At 52.4% G+C, this 23,599-nt stretch overlaps 1 protein-coding gene across 3 annotated transcripts in view; it reads left to right on the top strand.

Moving 5' to 3' along the window:
- The first annotated feature begins 201 nt into the window (after positions 1-201).
- TRMT9B (tRNA methyltransferase 9B (putative)) overlaps positions 202-23,599 on the top strand; it is a 44,005-nt gene continuing 20,607 nt past the window's right edge. For 2 of the 3 annotated variants that reach the window (XM_043969602.1, XM_043969601.1), the window contains exon 1: positions 202-424. In XM_043969602.1, the coding sequence (XP_043825537.1) occupies positions 361-424 (64 nt within the window). In that variant the 5' untranslated portion in view covers positions 202-360. Of the gene's footprint in view, positions 425-15,718; positions 15,769-23,599 lie in introns of those variants that run through there. The other variant, XM_043969600.1, reaches the window with a different exon arrangement.

Here is a 23,599-nt window from a genome sequence, read left to right as displayed (position 1 = left end):
GCTGGGTGGAGAGCTGCTAGGCAAACACTGGGTGGGGGGAGCCGCCCCGCCCCACCACACTAAGACACACCCACCACGCACACCCACTCACACACTCCCTCTTTTTCACACACCCATCACGCACACACTGCTCCCTCTCTCTGAGAAGACCCCACCTCCCCACCCCCGCACCGTGGAGACCACCCCGCCCACCTCCGCTCGCCTCCTTCCCTCCGGCCCGCCACCTGTCCATCCATCCGTCCGCCCCTCCTGGCCCAGCCATCCATCCTGGTCCTTGCCGTTCCCCCGGATCTGGGCCTGGAAACCCCGCCTGCCCTCCTCCCTTCTGCTCCTGGAATCGCTGCAGGGCCCGCCCAGCCCATGGTCACGGTCACGGTCACAGCCACGGCCACAGAGGGAGCCCGGCGGCAGCGGCCAGCTCGAGGTAAGTCCGCAGCCAGCTCCGATGACTGATCCCCGAATCTACCAAGGTTGTGTGGAAACCCTTTACCTCTCCCCCCACCCTTGGGTGCAGAAGGAATGGGGTGGGGGGGGCCTGGAGGTGCTGGGAGCAAGGCAGGGGCAGCCGAGCTGACAGGGGCAGGGAGCCTGTCCCTGTCTCCATCCCAGGAGATCCCAGAGCCAGAGCCCGGAGGGACCCCAGAGGCCATTGGGCTCAAACCCCTCCTTTTACAGAGCAGGAAACTGAGGTCCAGGCAAAGGAAGGTCACAGAGGTAGGAGTGTTTGAGGCAGGATTTGAACCCTTGATCCAAACGTTCCTCTGCCTCTCCAGCAAAAAAGTTTGGGGAAATGTTGCTCAGCAGAGAATAATGGCCAGATTTCATGGCGGGGGGAGGATCCACCCCTTAGCCCCCAAGATTCTGTGGGGGAGGGGTTGAGGGAGACTGCCTGGTTGGGGGGGGCGGGGAGGTTTTGTGAGAAGTGAGAGAGGACACAAACCCACTAGGAGAGAACCAGAAGGCTGGGTCTGGGAAACATCCCCCCTTTTATGTGTGGGAAATCATACCGTGCCCCCACAAATCATCAGAGGTCAACTCCCTGGTGGTGGTGGTTGTTCAGTCGCACTCGTGTCCGGCTCTCTGTGACCCCATTGGGGGTTTTCTTGGCAAGGGTGCTGGAGCGCTCGGCCATTTCCTTCTCCCACTCATTTTGCAGAAGAGGAAACTGAGGCAAACAGGGGGAAGGGCCTTGTCCAGAGTCACGCAGCTAGTAAGAGTCTGAGTCGAATTTAAACTCAGGATGAGTCTTCCTGACTCCCGGCCTGTCGCTCTATCCACTGAGCCACCTGGCTCCCTGGATTGTGCCCCAAATGAAGGCCCTGGATGGGGGGGGGGGAGGACAGGGCTCCTTGTCACCAGCTCCTTCACTAGCCAGTTTGCTGCCCTCTTCTCTCTCCCCACTTTATTTATCAAGCAGTGCCCGAGGGGCTGGTGGTTAATGAAGGCTCATTGTGTGGACCTTTCAGCTGGGCTGGTAGTGTCCCCTCTGGGACTCTTCAAGCAGGGCAGTGGTGCCCTAGAGCCACGTGAGAAGAGAGGATGGAAGGGGCTGGTAAGAGAAGACCTGGAGCAGCCTCCTCTCTTGAGCCAGTCATTCTACCAAAGGGCATTTATTGGACACCTTCTGTGGCCAAGAGCTGTACTAGGACCACAGGAGACAAGACGGTGCTGCCCTCAAAGAGATCACACCTTGGAATGCCTGTAGAGAGGCCGTGCTAGGGACTCTAGCTGTGGGTTCATTGGCATAGAAAACTCCCAGACTGGGAAAATCCTCCCCCAGAGAGGGTAAGGACCTTGGCCAAGGTCACACAGCCAGGATGTTTCAAAGGCAGCATTGAGCCCAAGGCTTCCTAGTTTTGAGTCCTGTCCTTGAACTTCTCTGGGGGTGGGGAGGAGCTGCCCGCTGACCCAGAAAGGCCCTGTGTGCCAGGAGGGAGAGCATTCCCAGTGTGGGGACAGACGAGGTCAAAGGCACACGGGGCTGGAGCTTCCCTTGGGGTTACACAGCAGCAAGCCCAGTTTGGCCGGACTGCATAAGCCTGGAAAATGTCCAGCAGGCACTAGGGAGCCACTGGGGTTAGGGAGGAGGGTAGTGACTGACGGGGTCAGACCTGTGATGGCCGCTGTGGAGCATGGATTGCCGAGGGCAGTCTGGTAAGGAGACCGGCCTGCTGCAGAGTTTGTCATTCTCTCAGGGCCAGCTGGTCCTGTTCCCTGGTTTTTATTCATGATTGTGGCCCCTTCAGGCAAGAGGACTCAGGGCCTGCCTCATCTGGTGGCTGAAAGGGGGGGGGCAGCAGCCCCCTGCATTTCATTTTCAGATTTGGAAGGGACCCCCCCCGCCCCCGCAAAAAGGAGGTGATCTCTGCTCGCTCCAGGATTCCCTAGGAAGGCTGATCTGCAGAGATGATCCAGTTTGGGGCATTGCTCAGCCATGGCCCGGGATGGCCTCTGCAAGGACTGACTTCTCTTTCCCTAACTAGGACTCCTGGGTCTGCTGGGATCCAGAGCTGTGCCTGTTGGGCTTCTGGTCACAGGCTCCACAAAACAAATGTTCTGGGTTGGGGGAGGTTCCCGCTCGCCCCAGGGCCTCCCCTGGGTTAGAAGAGAGTGAAGGAGATTTTGAGGCCCGTGGAAGGAGGCCGAGTGTGGCCTAGAACTTCACAGTAGGATTAGAATGCTGCCGGGTGGGACTGGAGTGGAGGTCCTTTATCCGCCTGCACACACAGAATGAGAGCTCCCGGTTCACCTCTGATCCTTAGCTGAGGGACCCAGACTCAGGCCTTTGGCTGCTCTAGGCCTCAGTGTCTCCATCTATGCTGTAAATCAAGAGCCCAAGGTGCTGTGATCATCCCTCCCATTCCAGGTACACTTCCTTTCATGCTCCCTCCCTCCCCACTGCCACTGACTCTCTGAGGTTCACTGGGCCCCTCTGTGCCCCCAGTTAAGAGCTGGGCTGCTGCTACCCTTCCTTCCTCGAGGGGTTCAGTGCCTGGAATGACTCTCATCCTCATACGAGGGGACTTAAGTGTGGTGAGTGGCCCCTCAACCCCCTGGCCTCCCCTGATGTCAGCCTTGCTCTGCTGTAGTCACACAGGGTCACAGCCCAGGCCGGGCACTGCGGTCCCCAGGGGTCACGTGCTGTCAGAATGTCAGAGGCCAGATGTGAATCACGGTCCTCCCAGCACCGAGGCCAGCTGGTCACCGGTGGCACCATGCTGCCCCTGCTCTCCCCACCAGCTGGACTCCAGAGGGTCTCTGACCTGCCCCACCTCCATCCCTCTCTCATCAGCCTCATAGACCCATTTTCTGTCCTCATTGTAAACACCATCTCTCTGCCCTCCCTGCTCCTCCCTCCATTCCCCCTGCCCCAGCCACACATTCGGAATGCCCTTCGAAATCCCGAGTTTGCACCTACACTGTCCTTTGCCTTGGAACCTTGGCATTGCTCAAAACTTACCAGGCATCGTCCTGGGTTGCCATGCCATCGGCCTTCAGAATGTCAGAGATGGAAGGAGACTCAGTGGCCACATAGTCCAACCACTGCACACACCGACCCCCTCCCAAAAAATCTCCTTCATAACATAGCAAGCAAGGACTCAACCAGTCTGTACTTGGATACCCCTCCTGACGGGGAGCTCGCTAGCACCCTCGGCACTCTGGGATGATTCTCATTGCTAGGAAGTATAAAAAAATTAATTATTAATAACTATATCTAACCTGGAAAAATTATAACTGGACTTATGAAAAATTATGATTATATGAAAAATGATAAATTTAGAAAAATTATAATTGGGCCATAAGTCCCTTCGTGGTCGCCATTCAAATGTTGAAATATTTTTAAATGACTAAGTTAATTTGGGGGGGACTGAAGCTGACTGGAGGACTAATCTGGGGACTGTTGACTATTTGGCTACCTGACTTCGTTAATTTAATGTGGGCCGTTTATAAAGTTCCACCACACTGCTCCCAAACTCATAGACTAAAGATTAAGAAGCCTCTTAACCAAATAATCAAAGCAGAGTTTATTTATGGGATACTATTTAAAATTAGGAATACAGGGAAATAAAGTGTACAACCTGACTGCTTTCCTGTGGTCTCTTTCCACTGCGTCTCTTTCTTCTCTTTCGTCTCTCTTTCGCACCTGCTGCTCTTTGAACTTCTTGAATACAATAAGGGCCTTAGCCGCCTCCGGCCTCAGGGCATGTTACACTTTCCCTGGTTTGTATTAAGGCCTGTAACCTTGTCAGACCCATCTCTAGTCTCCAATCTTTGCTGTCTCCTCAGCCTCCTCTTGACCTCTTCTTGTCCGGCTGAACCCCTGAGTCTCGTCTAGCTTCTCTCCTAGTCTCCTTCCTCTAATTCGTCTCCTTCCAGTCTCCTTCCTACCCTAGTCAGCCGTTCTCTCCTTAAGCTTGTCTCTCTATCTAGTCTGTCCTCGCTCCTTCTTTTTCTAGTCCGTCTCCTCCATCCATCCCCCTTCCTAGCTCTAGTCAGCCCCCTCTTTTTTAACTTTTCTCTCTATCTAGTCCGTCCTCGCTCTAGTCAGCCTCCCTCCTCTAGTCTGTCCTTCTTTATCTAGTCTGTCTCCTTCCCCGTCTCCTTCCTTGCTCTAGTCAGCCGTTCTCTCCTTAATCTTATCTCTCTATCTAGTCTGTCCGTCCTCGCTCCTTCTTTTTCTAGTCCGTCTCCTTTCTCCTTCCTCCTCTAGTCAGCCATCCTCATCACCCCCCCCCCTTCTCTAACTCCCAGCTCTATATATACCTTTTCTTCTCTCCACTCAAATCTCGGGGCTTCTTTCACCACCCCCCCCCCCCACAGACCAAGCTAATCCGCCAGCCAGAGCTGCGGCTGGTGGTGGTGGGGGGCGCTCCAAGTTTCACGTGCCTCAGCACAGGCTATCCGGGATCCGCTCAGGTCAGAGGGAGCTGGGGGCTTTTATTTTTTTTCCCCCCCAGCTGTCTGACCTGGGGTCTTGTATAGCCCATGGGGCTTTTTCACTCAGCTGAAGCTGAGGAGGAGGGGGGAGACCCTGAGGGTCTAAGGCTTTCTAATCTCAGCCTAAAGGTAGGGTCCCCAAATCAAAATAAATTTCCACAGAAGGTTTTCCTTGCATTCACTGCTGCAGAGTCTACCCCTCTAGGGCTAAGCAGAACAAGCTTCCTCTTCCAAGTACCAGCCCTTCAAACACTTGAGGAGACCTTACAGGTTCTCTCTAACTCTTCTCAGCCGGTCCTGAGCCAACCAGTCCTTGGGGCTCTTCCCTGTCACGGTTACAGCCTCTGGACTCTCTCCAGCCTATCAATGTCCTTCTGAAACAGTAGGGCCCAAACTGACCACAGAGATGCAGATGTGCTCAGGCCAGGAAGGGAAGGAAGGAAGCAGAAAACTTTTCTATAGCACCCGCTAAGTCACCAGACTCTGTGCTAAGCACAGGTCACACAGATATAATCTCCTTTGACCCTTACAAAACCCTGGAAGGGAGGGGCTGTTATTGTCACCCCGTTTTACAGATGAGGAAACTTTCTGCGGGAGGTGCCCAGGTTCCCACAAGACTCCAGGCCCCAGTGCCTTATCCCTGCTGCCTCCCACCTGAGACCTTCCAAGCTGACATAGCACTGCTGCTATCTCTTTTGTTAGCCCAGCCACTCAAGTCGTTCCAAGTGCACCTCTCTGCCCTTAGCCTAACTGGGTCACAAGAAGAGCACTGGCAGAAATGTAGGTCACCTCTCTCCACAGCAGTTAGAAACCCTACCCTGAAAGGAAGTGAGATGGGTCCAGCATGACCTGTGCTTGATGAAGCCAGGCAGGCTCTTTGCAGTCACAGCTTGCCTGTCCACATGTTCACCAGCTACCTCATTCACGAGTTACTCTGACTTTTCCCATGAGCCAATGCCAAGTTCCACAGCCTGTAAGGAGAAGACTCCATTTCTTTCTCTGTTTGGTTGGTTGGTTTTTTTGGGTGGGGCAATGAGGGTTAAGTGACTTGCCCAGGGTCACACAGCTAGTAAGTGTCAAGTGTCTGAGGCTGGATTTGAACTCGGGTCCTCCTGAATCCAGGGCCGGTGCTTTACCACTGGGCCATCTAGCTGCCCCCTCTTTCTCTGGTTTTAAGCATTAAGCCTACATTGACCCTTCCCCAGTCCTGTGGCACCTCTCCTCTTCTCCACAGTCTTCCTTAGGTCTCTGACTACAGCTCTGCGATCCCATCTGCCTGGACTTGTAGGACGCAGGACGTAGTTCATCTATGCTGAATGATTTAGTGTTATCGAAGGCAAGTAGCATCGGTTTGACTCTCCCTAGTCACTTAGCGTCTGCCCCCAAGTCACCTTGGGTAGCGCTTCCCCAGAGCTCCAGCTGCCTATTGAGCGTCAATCCAGCAGACATCTTAAATGCAATATATCCAAGCAGAAGCCAGTATCTTTCCCCCTGACACCCCTACCCCACCATTCCCTAGCATGGTGGAAGACGCCACGATCCTCCCAGTCCCTCAGGATCCTCCCCCCATAGCCAAGTTAATTTTTTCTCTGCAACATCTCCTGATATCGCCCCTTCACTCTCTGACCCTACCCCCAGCTTGGTGCAGACCCTTGTCACCTCCCACCTGGACTGTTGCAATAGCTGCTGGTAAGACCATCAGCCTCCAATCCCTCCTCACTCCGGTCCATCCCCCTCCATTCAGACGTCAGTGACCTTCCTAAAGCTCGTCTAAGTATGTCACAAACACAAACCCACTCCCACTCCATAAACCTTGCTGGCTCCCTATTGCCAAGTGGCATCACATCCAAAATGCTCTGGCATTCTAGGCCTTTCATCCCCTTCCCAGTCTCTTTATAGCTCCCTCCCATCTGGTGACCCAGGCCTACAGGCTGTGCCACTGACAAGTCTCTCTGAGGCTCAGCCCCAGCTATTCCCTCGGGCCTGGCAGGCTCTCCCTCTTCTGTCTGACCACTGATCTCCCTGGCTTCCTTTCAGCTGCTACTCAAGCCCTTCCTCCTGAGGGAGCCCTGCCCCTACCCAGGGTGGCTCTGATCCATGTCTGGGCCTCAGAGGCTCTCTCTTTTCCCTTTGCTTCCCCTTTCTTCCTTGGATGTCCTCTCTGCATGTTGTCTCCCCCATTAGACTATGACCCCCTTGAAGGAAGGGGCTGTTTTTACTTTGTTCCCCTAGTCCATAGCACATTGCTTGGCACAAGTAAGCACTTAATAAATGCCCTTTCCCTGACTTTTTGGCTGAAAGCTGAGCACTGACGGAATACCACTGACTTCTCCATGGCAGGCTCGGCTTCGGGCACCGTTTGAACCACGTGGTGGTGGGTTTGGGAATGGATTACTGTGTGAGAGCTGGGCAGTGGAGGCCATGCATGTAGGGGCCTTTCGAAGGAGTGTGGCTGGAAATGTAGCCGCGAGCATTTATGAAACACCTGCTGTTTGGCAGAACCCTCCTCAGGCTGGGCATACAAAGACCAAAATGAACCAGTCCGTGGCCTCCAGGAGCTGCCCTCTACCCTTGAGACGAAGGAAGCCAAACCTAGAAGAAAGACGGACTGAGAAGGAAAGGCAGAGGCATGCGATCAGAACTCAGGCACCTCAGGGTCAAGAGGAGGCTGCTGGGGCAGGGGCATCTGGCCATGTTGGCTGGCAGTGGCCCAGGAGCCCCGAGGGAGGAAAGACTGACACGTGGGGGGGGGCATTGCCTAGCACAAGCCCTCTGAGGCCAAGCAGCATTGCACCTGGGTTCAAATCCGGCCTCAGGACACTTAGAGAGCTGCTGTCCTCATCTGCTCATTTGTGAAATAAGAGGCCTGACTCAGGGGCAGCCGTGGCCTGTTGCGGCTCTAAATCTGTGGTCTTAGAGGGCTGGACCTGGAGTCAGGAAGACCTGAGTTCAAATCCTGCCTCAAATGCTTGTTAACTGTGTGACTCTGAACAAGTCACTTCACCTCTGTCTGACTCGGTTTCCTCATCTGTGAAAGGGGGATCATAACAGCAGCTGCCCCCCGCCCCTCGTCGTGAGGCTCAGATGAGACATTTGTCTGAAGGAGCTTAGCGCCGTGCTTGGCTCATTTCCCTTCCCTCCTGAGTCGGCTTTGTCCGGGCTCGATCCCAGAGCTGTGGAGCCAGGTCTCCAGCTCCTCAGGGATCAGGGCAGACGGAGGACCGGGGCGGGGGAGGTGACGGCCTCGGGGGCCTGAGCCACGCTCCGTGTGCGTCTCCCCTCTGGAGCCTGGTGCCTGTGGGCTTGCGGACCGCTGAGCGCCCACTCTTTTCCAGCCACCTGTTGGGTAGACCCGGGGCTCCCAGAATCTCTGGCTTCCTCATCTGAAATGTGGGGGATTTCCAAGGAAGCCAGTTCGATTCTATGTAAGTACCCCCATGTTTTTAGCAGGGTCCCAGGTTCTGACCCCCAGCCTAGGGGGCTTTTCTTTTAGTATCATTGCTCACCTTTTGCATTTGTCTTCTTGAGTTCCTGTGATGAGAGTGGTCCAATGGCCCCCGCTGTCCAGATCTTTTGGGGTCCCGCCACAATGTCCAGCATGCGAGCTACTCAGCCAGGCTGGGCATGCGCTGTTTTGGTGTTTTGGTTTTGGTTTTTTTTGGTTTTTGCGGGGCAATGAGGGTTAAGTGACTTGCCTAGGGTCACACAGCTAGTAAGTGTTAAGTGTCTGAGGTTGGATTTGAACTCAGGTCCTCCTGACTCCAGGGACAGTGCTCTATCCACTGTGCCACCTAGCTGCCCCATGCATGTGCTGTTTTAACAAGCACAACGTCTTCCCCTTGATCCAGGCTGGTCCCTGATGAAGATGTGAAGTAGAACAGGGCCCACACAGACGCACAGGGAGGGCTCCTCACTCAGCATCAAGTCGGATCTTTTGGGGTTGGTTTCTTCGGCCATTTCATGGCTCTTTGCCTGTGGTCTCATCTGGCTATTTCTGGCCATCTGCTGAGCTTAAATGATCTGTCAGAGCTCAGCGTGGCCCACATGCGCCAGGCTCACAGCCCTCTCCAAAACAGAAACAAGGCTAATCTGGCCTGGCCTGAGTTTTAGTAGTAGCAGCAATAATAATATGATATAACATCCACAAGTGCTAACTAGTGTCTCTACTAATGGTTATCACTAGTAATGGTAATAGCTAATGTTAGTAGCATTTACATAATGTTTTACAGCTTACAAAGTGCTTTTCTGGTTTTCTCTCATTGATTGTTTTTTATTTATTTTTCACATTTCTCTTTTTTTAAATAATAAACATTTTTATTTAAAATTTTAAATTCCAAATTTTATCCCTCCTTCTCTCTTTCTCCCCTGCTCCTGAGACGGTAAACAATCAGATATAGGTTATACATGTACAATTATGTAAAACATTACCAGATTAGTCATTTTGTATGAGAAAATAAGCAAAAAAAAAAAAAGAAGAGTGAAAAATAGCATGTTTCAGTCTGTGTTCAATCAATATCAGTCCTTTCTTTGGAGGTGGATAGAGTATTTCATCATCAGTCCTTTGGGATTGTCTTGGATCATTGTATTGCTGAGAATAGTCAAGTCATTCACAGTTCTTCATCAAAGAATATTGCTGTCACTATGCACAGTGTTCTCCTGGTTCTGCTCACTAATTTTTATTTCAGACTCCAAATTCTCTCCCTCCCCTCCCCTCCCCACCCATGGTGTCTCCTTGACTGTGACAAAGCCAGGCAGCTCCACAGGGCCCTCTTCTCCTGGACATTTACCGCCCATCATGATGCCCTAGAATTTTGAGGAAAAGGGAGGTCAAGGGGACAACTAGGTGGCACAGTGGACAGAGAACCGGCCCTGGATTCAGGAGGACTTGAGTTCAAATCCGACCTCAGATACATGACACTTACTAGCTGTGTGACCCTGGGCAAGTCACTTAACCCTCATTGCCCTGCCCAAAAAATACAAATATTTTTAAAAGGGAGGTCAAGGTCACGGGCCTGTAGTTTGCTGACTCCCTTCTGTTCCTCTTGGGGAACATTGGCACTTCCTTAGTCCTGCCATCCACCTCCATCTGTCATGGTGGTGCTAAGGGGCCAATGGTGGGGTACCTTCTTACGGGAGGCATTCCTCTTTGGGGAGAGCCTCCAGAAGGCTTTGGGTAACTGAACTTCACTGCGTCCAGTCTGAGCTATAGACACCTGGGCTGGGAACTGGGACAAAGAGATATTTTTATTTCCTTTCAGACTCCCTATGTCCCAAAGCAATGCCTACTGGGAAGGCCTCGGGCTCCTGAGACTGTCCTGCCAGGCTTCTCAGGCATATTCCACACTGGGACAACACCTGGGATCAGCCCTAGCAGGCCTGCAGAGATAACTGTGCTCTCTCAGTGCCTGCCTGAGGAAGACTCGTGCGAGTAGCTTTGGGGTGCACTCAGTTAACCCCAGATCCACACGTGTACACACACATAGCACGCCATGTGCACATGCACACACATGTACCTTAGGGATGTCACTCCCTTAGGCCAGCCCCCATTAGGAGGACATTAGACAGGGAAAGTCCTGCCTCACACCTTTTCAGGCCACGGGATATTTAGCCTCTCAGAAAACCTTTGCTGCCTTTATTGGGATGGTGCTTGGGTGGCCTTGCCCTGTTCCGTCAGGTGCCTTCTTGGGGCACAGAGCAGGTGCCGCTCCGGAGGCCTCTGCCTCCAGCTTTGGCCAGCCCCACTGAGCAGGAGAGGCTGAGCATGGGCACTCGAGGAGGGATGGTCTTGTGGGCCAGATCATCCCCAGCTCCTGGGACCCGGTGCTGCATGGGGCAGGGGGCGGGCATGCCCGGGAGATCCCAGAGGGCAGAAATATAGACTGGTGCGTGGAAGGGGCAGATGCGCTGAGCAGGGAGCTGCCTTGATCTTCTGAAACAGAAAGAAAATGCTGTTGGGGCGAGGCTGGCCTCTGTCCCAGGGCCCTGCCAGCCTTCAGAGCTCACTGGGATCCCCAGCACCATCTCGGCCCACCCGCCATGGCCGTGACTGTGGAAGACCAAGGGGCCTCCATTCCCTGGGGCCGGCTCTCTCCTCTCCAGTCTGCCCAGCACAAGCTGCCAGGAGAGCCTCCCCTGACTTCCTGCTCTTCGCTGGCCACACCCAGCCTTTCCAGTCTGATCGCCCCCTCCTGCAACTGTCCCTGGACGTGCTGCCTCCCATGCTAAGTAGCTGGGCAAGCCCCTTCACCTCAGTGCCTGACTCAGTTTCCCCACCTGCAAAATAGCAATCATCGGAGCACACACCTCTCAGGGTTGTTGTGGAGGAGGATCAAATGAGAGAGTGTTTGCCAAGCGCTTTGTAGTCCTTAAAGTGTTTGAAGAATGTTAATTGTCATTAATTGATTCTCACCACTATTATCATTATCGCCTCCTCCCACTGTTAGAATAGAAGGGTGCAGGGCCCCCTCTGCTCCTCCACTGGGGGGGGGTGGGCGCAGGGAAATCTGGCCCCGGGGTGAGGAGAGTGACAAGCTTCTAGGCAAAGTCCTGGGCGGGGGGGGGGGGGGGGGGGGGGCTCATTCCCACTGAGAGCTTGTCAAGGAGGCCCCCCACTGCTACCTGTATGGCTGCTGGTCGTGTCGTGTCACACCAGGCCGTCCAGCCGGCCATCTGGCCTGGCTGGAAGGTCCCTGACAGGGCCGTAGCTCCCACTCCTCTGGGCCTTAGCCATTGAATAAAGTGTCCCCAGCCTTGGATCGGTGTTGGTGACTCAGCCCCCTCCATGTGTCATGTACTGTGCTTGGCTCCGGACATATGGAGAAAGGCAAAAATATCCTTGTCCTCGGAGAGGTGACGAGGGTGTCTATAAACAAATAAATGGAGAGTCAAGTGATCAAACAGAAAGTGGTCAAGGACAACAGAGTCTGGGGAGGGGGAGGGTGTGAGCGGCTGGTGGGATCAGGGAAGGCTTCAGGGAGGACACAGTGCCTAAGGAAGATCCCATGAGTCAGAGGTGAGGAGGGGAGCATTCCGGGGATGGGGGACAGCCAAGGCAAAGGCTTGAAGACAGGAAACAGTGTTGGGTGGAAGAGCTATATTTATTATTTTTTGTTTAGTCACATCTGATGCTTCATGACCCCATTTGAGGTTTTCTTGGCAAAGATGCTGCAGTGGTTGGCCATTTCCTTCTCTAGCTCATTTTACAGGTGGAGAAATCGAGGCAAACAAGGTTAAGTGGCTTGCCCAGCGTCTCACATCTAGGATGCGTCTGAGGCCAGGTTTGAACCCACAGGTCTTCCAGTCTGAAGCAGAACTCCTATCCATTCATCACCATGGATCTTCACTGTCTCTCCATGCTGCTGCCCCTCCTGCCTGACACCTCCCCTCAGGCTCAGGCAGGGGCACCCTGGGAAGCACGACTGCCCCCGTGTCTCCTGGGGCAGATAGCATGTTACTGCTCCATCTGAGTAACTTTTGTTAACTGCCGGACAATCGGTGCCGTTGGTCAGGATTGGAATGGAATGACTGTACAAGTGGAGGTGGCTAGCGTGGGCTCCATGCTTCTGGGGTTACTTTTGGTGATGCCTCTAGAGATGGTGATCACTTAGCACTGAGCGTCTCCCTCCCCTAGGAGGGCAGAGGAAATTATGGCCTTTCTGCAGGGAGTGACTGCAGTGAACTGCTGCCTGTCATGTGGGTGAATCTGTCTCATTCCTTGTATCGGGGGATGCTGGTGGTCTCTAGGGCTGGGACCTAGCCTGCCTCCACAGCCCCAGGTGGCATCTCTGCCAAGGTCGAGATGGAGACATTTTAGGTGGCTGTTGGAAGCTCTGCCTTGTGGACCTTGTTAAGAACCCCCAGTGAAAGTGCTTGTAGCTTTCGCTGGAGTCTCCTCTCTCCCTGGGCTTATCTCTTGTCCTTACCCTAACCCATCAGGTTTCTTCATCCTGCTCAGTGTTCTCTTCCCTCTCATCTCCAGCCTCCGTTCCTGGCCTTTGTATCAGGGCCAGGATCCCCCCTCTAGGTGTCTTGGATGGGGTGCCAAGGTTCTATTTCATCTGATTTCTGTAACTACTGCCACTGGCTTCCACCTCCCCACTGTGTCCGTGGTCAGCTCACTCTGGGCTTGTGGCCCCCAGTGCATCCTCTGTCACTGTTCTCGGCTCCATAGTCCCTGGAGCATCGGTGGCCAGGCCACTGGCTGGCTTCCGACCTTTGACCTGCACTCCTGCTGGCTTCCCCAGCCTGGCTTTTCTCCCAGTGCCTTTGGCTTTGGGCCATCTTTGTGCCCTCCTGGGCTGGATGGTGGAGCTCCGAATGTTTCTTCTAGATGTGATTGGATTTGAGGTCCCTTTGGCTCTTTGCTGGCCTCTGGGGGAGGGTGGGAGGCTGGGCTCCTCTGTGACTTTCCTTAGGGTTAGCACCACGGTAATTGGAAGGAAGCCTGTCCACTTGCCCTGCACATACACACCCCCGCCTCTCCGCTGGCAGAGAGGTTGACCGGTGCTCTGGGCAAGCCCAGCGGACACTCGGCCTTCCCAGAGCCCTGCTGCCTGAGCTGGCATGTGGACACTTCCCATACCTGCAGGACTTCTCGGCACTTGCCTAGGCAAGGATATGCACATGTCTCCCCTGAAGGGACCTTGACTGCTGGACAGTGGGGGCCCTCCCTTGTCTTTCTGCTCCCCTGGCCCAGCCAAGTGTCCAGCTCAGAGGGAGCCCTCAAAAATGCCAGCTGGCTTCAGCTTTGGTTCTTTTTTTGCTTTGTTTTGTTGTTTGTTTTTTAGTGAGGCAATTGGAGTTAAGTGACTTGCCCAGGGTCACACAGCTAGTAAGTGTTAAGTGTCTAAGGTCGGATTTGAACTCAGGTCCTTCTGACTCCAGGGCCAGTGCTTTATCCACTGCGCCACCTAGCTGCCTCTTCAGCTTTGGTTCTTTGTCATTCTTGCCTGCCCACTCCTGGGCACCTTTGGGGACGCCTGATGGGCTTTGGAGTTGAGTCATGTTCTGAGCTTATCAGCATCTCCCAGTGTAACGACTGGAATGACGCCATCTGCTGGAGACTTACTGTAGAAAAGCTCCGCCATGAGGTGAAGGTCTCTGAGGGCAAGACCATGCATCTTTTCTTTGGTGTCAGGAAGTGACGTTTGCTTGTGGGAGGAAGAAGGGGGAGGCTGGGGCTCTGACTCGCTCTCTTTCCTGTGGACTCTGGCGGAGAGCGGAGCTAGGAATGTGCTCTCCCTTTAATAGATAGAGGAATCTAGGCCTTTCTCTCTCTTTACCAAATTCTTATTCTCCTTAATAAATGCTTAAAAGTCTAACTTTTGCTAAAGCTTATAATTTGTTGGCGACCACTCATTAGATATTTTAGACAGACTAGCTAGAATTTTAGCCCTTACACCAGGGATAGCCCCCGTCCTACTCATCACTTACACAGCCTCACCCTGGACTTTCCCCCTCTTCCTTTCCCGGACACCTCCTCTGTGTCTCCTCCACTCTGGAGCACCATTTCAATACCTTCCTATTCTTCCTTCTCCTTCCCCAACTCAGGCCTGCCCTTCCTCCCAAGCCTGGGAGCAGCCCTCCTCCACGATCACTGAATAATGGAGAGGGCCCTGCACTGCTCTGTGCCCTTTGAGGGTCCAGAATGGCCCGGGGCTGGAGATGCTGTCCCTCGACAGTCTGGTGGCAGAAGCCCCCTTGCACACCCAGGACGGCAGAAGCACAAAAGTCAGGCTCCTGCTCAGGGCTCAGTGAAAGCCGGAGCAAAGATGAGGACGCCAGGTCGTGCCCCATCCCCCAGAATGCCCAGCTCGCCCCGGCCCATCATGGCCTCGGTGTGACCCTTCTGCCACAAGTGGGAGTGGTGGCCCAGCTAGGGGCTCGGACACTGCCAGCCTCGAGAGTAAGGTGGCACCCAGGGGACCCGTCTCCAGCTGCTTCATCAGTGGGGATACCCTCAGAGGTTTTCAGGGCCCTGGACATGCATCACCCCCAAGGGAGCCCAGAATTTAGAGTCAGAAGGCTTGCCTTGTGCCCTGGGCGACCCTAAACTGGCCTCATCTTTTCTCTGGACCTGGGCCTGGCTTAAGCAGCTCCTGCTGCCCTCCGGTGGCTTCTAAAGGAGCAGCATCAACCCCCCCCCCCTGCCTTCACCCACACTTGAGACTTGGGTCTCAGCTTATTAGTGAGCTGGCATCACCAGGCTTAGTGCCAGCCTCCTGCTCCCCCCACCCTCCTCCCTCTGCATGTGGTGGCTCCCCAGTACTCTGAAAAATGGCCTCTCGCTTATCATAGAGGGCTTTCATCTTGTGCTTCCTCTACCCCGTCGGCCTCAAGTGAATGCCCAGTGACCATGACTGGGTCAGTAGTGACGGGCCTTAGTGGGCAAGGCGCCGCCCTCGCCAGTCCTGAGAGACCCCAGGGGATGCCTCCCCCCTCCCTTTGTTGTGGCCCTAGGCTCAGTTCTGTCTGTTCAAACCTGGCCGGGCCCTATGAACATTCATGGGTCTTTGCCGCCTCACCCACAGGAGGCTCTTGTCTCTCCTTCCCCTGTTCTCTCTGGTGCAGGAGTCGGAGAACGGGGTCCTCGTGGGACATGCTGCTAAAGGGCCAAGCCCTTCCTTCTGGGGGAGCAGGATTCTTCTGTCCGGAGACAACCCTGTTTGCATCCATTGCCACAGGCGTGTTTTGTCTCTACAGACGGATCAGAAAGGGTGAGCTCACAAGCTCCTCTTTGTAGCTCCTGCTCCATCAATCAGGCTCTGCTGAAGGTCCCAGGGCCCCCTGGAGAGTGGGCGTCCCCTGCTGAAGCATACCATGCATGACCTGGTAGGATTTCAGGGGAGCAGGGAAGGGGCAAGCACGGTGAATGTGAATGAAACGTGGGTAGGGCTGTGGCCCAAAGGCCCCCTGGGAAGGAAGGAGAGCCCTTCTGGGCTGGGGTGGGGGATCAGAGAGATGATTCTCTCCTTCATCCACATTCTCATAAGCCTTCCTCCTCCAGGGCCTCTAAGGGGGGGGAGGGCTGGAAATAACCCAGGCCTGTTTCTGCAAGAATGGAGGAGGGGGGGGCAGCTAGGTGGCGCAGTGGGTAGAGCACCGGCCCTGGAGTCAGGAGTACCTGAGTTCAAAACTGGCCTCAGACATTTAACACTTACTAGCTGTGTGACCCTGGGCAAGTCACTTAACCCCAATTGCCTCACTAAAAAAAAATTAAAAAAAAAAAAAGAATGGAGGACAGGGTGCATACTTGTGACATAGAGTGACAGCTGTGACCCCCCCTGCCTCCAGAGCCAGGTGTTCTGAGCATGCCAGGTTGGCAGCCACAACCACGGAGGACACACTCCCCCTCAGGGCTTCTCCTGTGAGGGGGCAGTCAGAGGCTGACTCTGAGATGGAGATGTCCCCTTAGCAGGGGTAACCTGAGGAATGACTTTGGGGCCAAGGGGCCAACATCCCCTCTGCTCGTAGCCAGTGTGACTTGGTGACCCCTGTGTGCAGGCTAATTGTCTTTTTTAGTATCCCCAGCACACAGCAGGTGCTTAATGCATGCTGAGTGACTGATGGATGTGCCTGGGCCTCCCAAGCTCTGGACAGAACACACTCCATTCAGCTGCTCTGAATGCTCTGGTGGCATGGGCTGCTGAAGCTAACCATATGTGTGTGGTGACTGCTTGGGGTGAGATGCAAGCTGTCGGGATGTGGGCGAAAGTTTTGTCACAGCTCATTTATGAAGCAAGATTAGCTCCTGGCATTAGCTGGCTGTGAAATCTGCCTGGGCACCCCCGGGGCTCAGGGACCAGCAGAAAGCAGACCTCCAGGACGGAGCTCGGCTCTCGGCCCTGGTCACACATCCCGGGCAGAAGAGGGGCCTGGGGGATATTGGCAGGGACTCTGGTGGCCTTCTTGAGTCAAGGGAGGGAAGTAAGGACTTCAAGCACTTGGGGGTGGGACCAGAGAGTGTGGCACCACCTATAGAGGGATAGGGGAGCAGCGGGAAAAGGGCAGAGCCCTTTGGGCCAATGTGGAAGAAAGGGAGGGGGAGACAAAGGAGAGACCTGCTCCTGTCTCTGGCTCCACCTGCTCCCTGTGGCCCCAGACCCAGGGCCAGAAGGGGCCTCCAAAGCTCTCATTCTACAGGTGAGGAAACAGGCCCAGGGAGGGTGTGACTAGCTGGTGGCCAGAGGCTGGATTTGGAACGTGCTGCCTGTCCCTGCCACTCACTCTCAGCTTCGTTCTCTGTCACAGGGCACACGGTGGCCAGGGACCCTACTAGGTCAAGTGGCCCTAGACGGGGAGCATTTATGTAACTGGTCAGAAGTTACCTGGGATGATGGCCCTGCCTCAGGCCTGGGCATCTTCCAAGGGCCTCAAAAGGCATGGGTTAATAAGGTGGGGGTAGCCGGTGTGAAGGGCAGGCAAGGTGTGGTGTGGTGTGGGATGGCAGGGATGGCGCGGGATGGCAGCGTCAAGCCTCTTCTCTCTGTTGTGGGGATCCCTCTCTCTCCTGCTTCTCCTCCTCCTCTGGCTCCTCTGCTGGGCCCTCCCAGATCATCCCTCTCCCAACAGGGGTCCCCCAGGGCTCCGACCTCTTCCCTTCTCCCTCCGTACTGCTTCACTTGCTGATCTCCTCAGCTCCTGTGGAAGTGATGGCCGTCTCTGTGCTGTTGATTCTCAGATCTATGGGCCCTGCCCCACTCTCTCTGCTGACCTCCAGCTGCCTCTCAGACATCTCCAGCGGATGTCCAGCGGGCATCTTAAAGTCATCATGTCTGAAACAGGACTTCTGATCTTTTCCCTGAGACCCTCCTCCTCCCAGGACCACAGGCTCACTACCTACCTAGGAGGTGCCTCTTCACACTCTCCCACCTCCCCCAGATCCAAGCTGTAGCCAAGGCCTGTGGAGTCCTCCCTGAGGCATCTCCGAATATGCCCCGGGCTCTGCTCAGACACAGGCCCTCCTCACCTCACACCTGCACTACTGCAGCAGCTGCTGGGGGCGCAGCCTGCCTCAAGCCTCTCCCCTGCTATCCATCCTCCACTCAGCTACCAGAGCACAGGTCTGACCATATCACCCCCTGCTCAGTAAACTCCAATGGCTTCCTATGGCCTCCAGGATCAAATACAAAATGGCATCCAAAGTCTTTCATCCCCAGACCCCTCCTCCCTTTCCAGTCATCTTACCCTTATTCCCCAATACGTCCTCTTTGGTCTGGTGACATGAGCCTTGGGCTGTTCCACCAACAAGCCCCTCCATCTCTCCACTCGGCCATTCCTTCAGGCTGTCCATGCCTTGAATGCTCTCCTCTCTCCTCCTCTGACTACTGACCTCCCTGGCTTTCTTCAAGTCCCAACTAAAATCCCGACTCCTGGAAGCCTTCCCCAACCCCTCCTAACCCTAGTGCCTTCTTGCTGTTAATTATTTCCTCTTTATCCTGTCTATGCTTGTTTGTACATGTGTTTGCTTGTTATCTCCCATTAGACTGTAAGTTCCTTGATCGTTGGGACTATCTTTTGCCTTTCTTTTTGTCTCCAGGGCTTAGCATAGCACCCCACACATAGTGAATGCTTAATAAATTATTGTTGTTATTGATACAAAGGAGTCAAATACAAGATAGTTTGGGAGGGAGGTCACTGGAAGAGCCTTCTGCTTCCTGGAGAAGATGGTCAATGAGCATCTTAAATGAAAGGAGAGATCATGAGGTGCACATAAGGAAGAAGTGCATTCTAGGTAGGTGGCACAGCCTGGGCAAAAGTCTGATAATGTGAAATGGAGTATTGTGTCTGTGGTGGAGAGAAGGCAGGTTTTGTTCATCCTGCAGAGGGTATTGTCCAGTGAGGGCTTTAAAAGTCAAACAGGGGGCAGCTAGGTAGTGGAGTGGATAAAGCACCAGCCCTGGATTCAGGAGGACCTGAGTTCAAAATCTGGTCTCAGACACTTGACACTTACTAGCTGTGTGACCCTGGGCAAGTCACTTAACCCCCATTCCCCCCCCCCCCAAATGAAAAGCCGAACAGAGGACTTCCTATTTGCACTCAGAGGCACTAGGGAACTGTAGGAATTGTCTGAAGGAAGAAACCACATGCTTAGGTCTGCACTTAAAGGCAGTCATTTTGGCCAGGCAGGTGTGAAGGATGGATGAACTGGCGGGCTTAACCTGCCTTTTCCAGATGCCCACATGCACCCCCGAGTTACCCCATCCTCAATCATCCATCGCTAGAACCCACTCATTTTTCTCCTTTTCAAAGATAAAATCTTTTTTTTTTTAAATTGGTTTTTACTGATCTTTTGTTTTACCATTTCCTAGATTTCTCTCTGAATCCTTCCCCCTCTCCTCTTGCTAAGAGCTTCCAGGACGACAAGAAATATTGTTTTTAAGGGGGAAAGGAATAAAAGGGGGGGGAATAATAATAAAGATACCGAGCATTTATATAGCAGTGTGAGGTTTGCAAAGTGCTTTGCAAATATTTAATTTGATTCTCCCAACAACCCCAGGGGTAGGTGCTAATATGACCCCCATTTTACAGAGGAGGAAACTGAGGCAGACAGGTGAAGGGACTTAGCCGGTATCCCACAGCTAGGAAGTGTTTGAGGCCGCAATCTGACATTTTCTGCAGCACCAGAAGCCCCGGCCCCTTCCTGTGAGGAAGGGGGAGATGTGTTCTCACTCCCGCAGGACTTCTCTGCGACTTTGTTTAGCAGCACCGACTCCTTCCAGATTGCTTTGTGCTGTAGTTCTTTCCGCTGGCGCTGCCTGTGGTCCCCGCGGCTCGTCTGCCGTTGGTTGCTTGCTGCCCGTCTGATGCCTTTTCCCATTCCTCTCACTCACTTCCTCAGCCTTCCTGGTCTGGTTTCCAGCCTCGGCATTCAGAGCGCTCCCCACCGAAGTTTCTTCTACACTGGGGGCCTCTTCCCGTTTCCTTCCCCTCTACTGATATTACCTTTCCTCCGGGGTAGTTTCTCAGCCCTATAGTTTTCCTCCAGTCTAGTCCTGCCTCTAGTCCCGCTCCTCACTCTCCGCTGCTCTCTCCTCCTCCACATCAGTCCTCTAAGGCTGGATGAGGAAACGAGCCGTCCTTGGTCCTCTCTTTTCTCACTGCTCTGATTCATCCGATGACGGCTCGCCTCTATGCTGCCTTCTCCAGGTCTGGGCAGCTGGCTCTCAGGTAGCTAAAGCTCAGCCCTGGATGCGAAGAACCCAGTAGGGTCCCCCGAAGCCCAGCCCTCCCCTCAGCTTCCCATTCCAACTCCAGGCACCCAGATTCCCAACCTCAGTCCTCATTCCTTCATGCCTCGTGTTTGAATGGAGGCCAGGTCTTCTCTCCCACATGCGTCCCTTCCTCCCCGCTCACTCTACCAACACACAAGTTCAGGCCTTCTTCATCTCTCCTCTGGACTAAGGGTCTCCTCACATCCACCTCCCTGCCTCCTCTCTCTGCACTCTGTGAGCCATCCTCCACCCAGTTACCAGAGTGGTCTTCCTGTGCTCCTCACCTACTCAGTGATCTCCCCTGGCTCCCTATTAGCACGAGGATCCTCTATAAACTGTTCTGCATTGAAGTCCTTTACAGCCCCACCCCAGTCTGCACCTAAAGCTTTTGTCACTTGACTCAGGCAGGCCGGGAGCATTCCTTCCTGTGGCTAGGCACTGTTCTAAGCCACAGTGACAGGCAAAACGATAGTGGTTGCCTTCAGTAATCCCTCATTCTATACATTTTTTTTTAGTGAGGCAATTGGAGTTAAGTGACTTGCCCAGGGTCACACAGCTAGTAAGTGTTAAGTGTCTGAGGCCGGATTTGAACTCAGGAACTCCTGAATCCAGGGCCAGTGCTCTATCCACTGCGCCACCTAGCTGCCCGGTGACCCCTCATTCTAAAGGGAAAGATGATGTACTAACAATGATTCCCCACAAGATGCTGCCATTAAAATGGAAGGTCATCCAAGAGGGCAGACATTGGTGAGACTGAAGGTGTAGGCGGGAGGAACGAAGGTCTCCTGCAAAAGGTGGGGCTTGAGCTGCACTTTGAAGGGGACTGAGGCAAAGGTGAAGAGGGAGGTATTTCAGGCATGGGGGACAGAGAAGTGGTAGAGAGAATTAACTTGTATGAGGAACATCAAGGAAGCCGGCTGTGAGCATTTTGTATTTACTCCTGGAGGCAATAGGGAACCACAGGAGTTTCTTGAGTAGAGGGGTTGGTTTCCATGGTGTGACCTGTGCTTGAGTCAAATCACTTTGGTGGGTGAATGGAGGATGGATTGGAATGGGGAGAGACTTGAGGCAGGCAGATGCTCCCTCCCCAGCAGCTATTGCAGTAGTCCAGGCATGAGGTGACCTGGACCAGGGTAGAGGCTGTGTCCCAGAAGAGAAGGAGACATATTCTTTTTTTAATTATTATTTTATTTTTAATAAAAGTATTTTATTATTTTCCTGTTACATGTAAGGAAGGATAGTTTTCAACATCTGTTTTCATAGGATTTTTAGTTCCAAATTTTTCTCCCACCCTCCCTTCCCTCCCTCCTCCCAAAGACAGAAAGCAATCTGATATTGTTTATATATGTACAATCACATTAAGCATATTTCTGCATTAGTCATATTGTGAAAGGAGAATCAGAGGGGCAGCTAGGTGGCACAGTGGATAGAGCACCGGCCCTGGAGTCAGGAGGACCTGAATTCAAATCCGGCCTCAGACACTTAACACTTACTAGCTGTGTGACCCTGGGCAAGTCACTTAACCCCAATTGCCTCACTAAAAAAAAAAAGAAAGGAGAATCAGAGCACAAGGGGAAAACTTCAAAAAAGAAGGGAAAAAACCAGACCAGTAGTATAAACAGTATGGTTCAATCTGCATTAATAATCCACAGTTCTTTTTTCTGGATATTGAGAACATTTTCTATCATGAGTTCTTTGAAATTGTTTTGGATCATTGCACTCCTGAGAAGAGCCAAGTCTATCACCATTGTTCATCACACAATGTTGCTGTTACTGTGTCCAATGTTCTCCTGGTCCTGCTCCTCTCAGTCAGCATCATTCATGTAAGTCCTTGCAGATTTCTCTGAACTCCTCCTGCTCATCATTTCTTACAGCACAATAGTATTCCATTACATTCATATACCACAACTTGTTTAGCCATTCCCCAATTGAAGGGCATTCCCTTGATTTCCAATTCTTGTCACCACAAAGAGAGCTGCTATAAATATTTTTGTACATGTGGGTCCTTTTGAGAAGGGGACATATTCAAGAGATGCTGCAGAGGTGAGATGCCTTGGCACCATGTTGGATATGGTGGGGTGGTAAGAGATAGTGAGTGTGGGAGTTTGGGGAGTTGGCAGTGTCCTTGACTGCAATAGGGAAGAAGAAAGGGTTTGGGGAGAAATAGAGAATTATTTGGATGACTTAAGTTTGAGACAGGTATGAGATTTGAGATGTCGAGAAGGCAGTTGGTGATGTATGACTGTTGGTCAGGAAAGAGTTGGAGCTAGATAAATGGATATGAGGAAATTTAATCCACGGAGCTGATGAAATCACGAAGCAAGAAGTGATAGAAAGCAGTGATTCCCAACTGTTTTGTTCTATGAATCCCTTTCAACAAAGGTGGAAAAAACTATTTTTACTCCCTCAGGGTAATTTAATATAATACTAATAATATTTTTTTAATAATAAATTTTTTTTATTTAAAGTTTTGAGTTCCAAATTCTATCCTTTCTTCCCTCCCCCCTCCCTAAGGCAGTAAGCAGATATATATGCAATTGTGTAAAACATTTCCATATTAGTCCTTTTGTATAAGAAGACTGAAAAGGAAAAAAATGGAAAAAAAGAAAGTGTTTAATCAATATCATTTCTTTCTTTGGAGGTGGATAGTATGCTTCATCATTAGTCTTGGATCATTGCATTACTGAGAATAGTTAAGTCATTTACAATTCTTCATCAAACAGTATTGCTGTCACTGTGCACAGTATTCTCCTGGTTCTGCTCACTACACCATATATTATTAGTTCTTACAAGTCTTTCCAGGCCTTTCTGAAATCATCCTGCTTGTCATTTCTTATATCACAATAATATTCCATCACCATCATATACCACTGTTTGTTTAGCCATTCCCCAATCAATGGGCATTCCTTTGATTTCCAATTCTTAGCCACCACAAAAAGGGCTGCTAGAAATATTTTTGTACAAATAGGTATTTTTCCCCTTTTGGGGATGTCTTTGGTATATAAACCTAGCAGTGGCATTGCTGGATCAAAGGGTATGTACAGTTTGATAGCCCTTTGGGCATAGTTCCAAATTGCTCTCCAGAATGGTTGAATTTTTTCACAACTTCACCAACCATGGATTAGCATCCCAGTTTTCCCTCATCCTCTCCAACATCCTATATTTTCCTTTTTTGTTATATTTGCCACCCTACTGGGTGTGAGATGATACCCCAGAGTTGTTTTAATTTGCATTTCTCTGATCAATAGTGATCTAGAACATTTTTTTCATATAAGTATGGATAGCTTTGATTTCTTTGTCTGAAAACTGCCTGTTCATATCCTTTGACTATCAATTGGGGAATGACTTGTATTCTTATAAATTTGACTCAGTTCTCTATATATTTGAGAAATGAGGACTTTATCAGAGATACTTGTTTCAAAAACTCTTTCCCAGTTTTCTGTTTCCTA

The sequence above is a fragment of the Dromiciops gliroides genome, chromosome 6 (genome assembly GCF_019393635.1).
Source record: "Dromiciops gliroides isolate mDroGli1 chromosome 6, mDroGli1.pri, whole genome shotgun sequence".
Lineage (NCBI taxonomy): Eukaryota > Metazoa > Chordata > Mammalia > Microbiotheria > Microbiotheriidae > Dromiciops > Dromiciops gliroides.
This window is presented reverse-complemented; position numbering and strand designations above follow the sequence as displayed.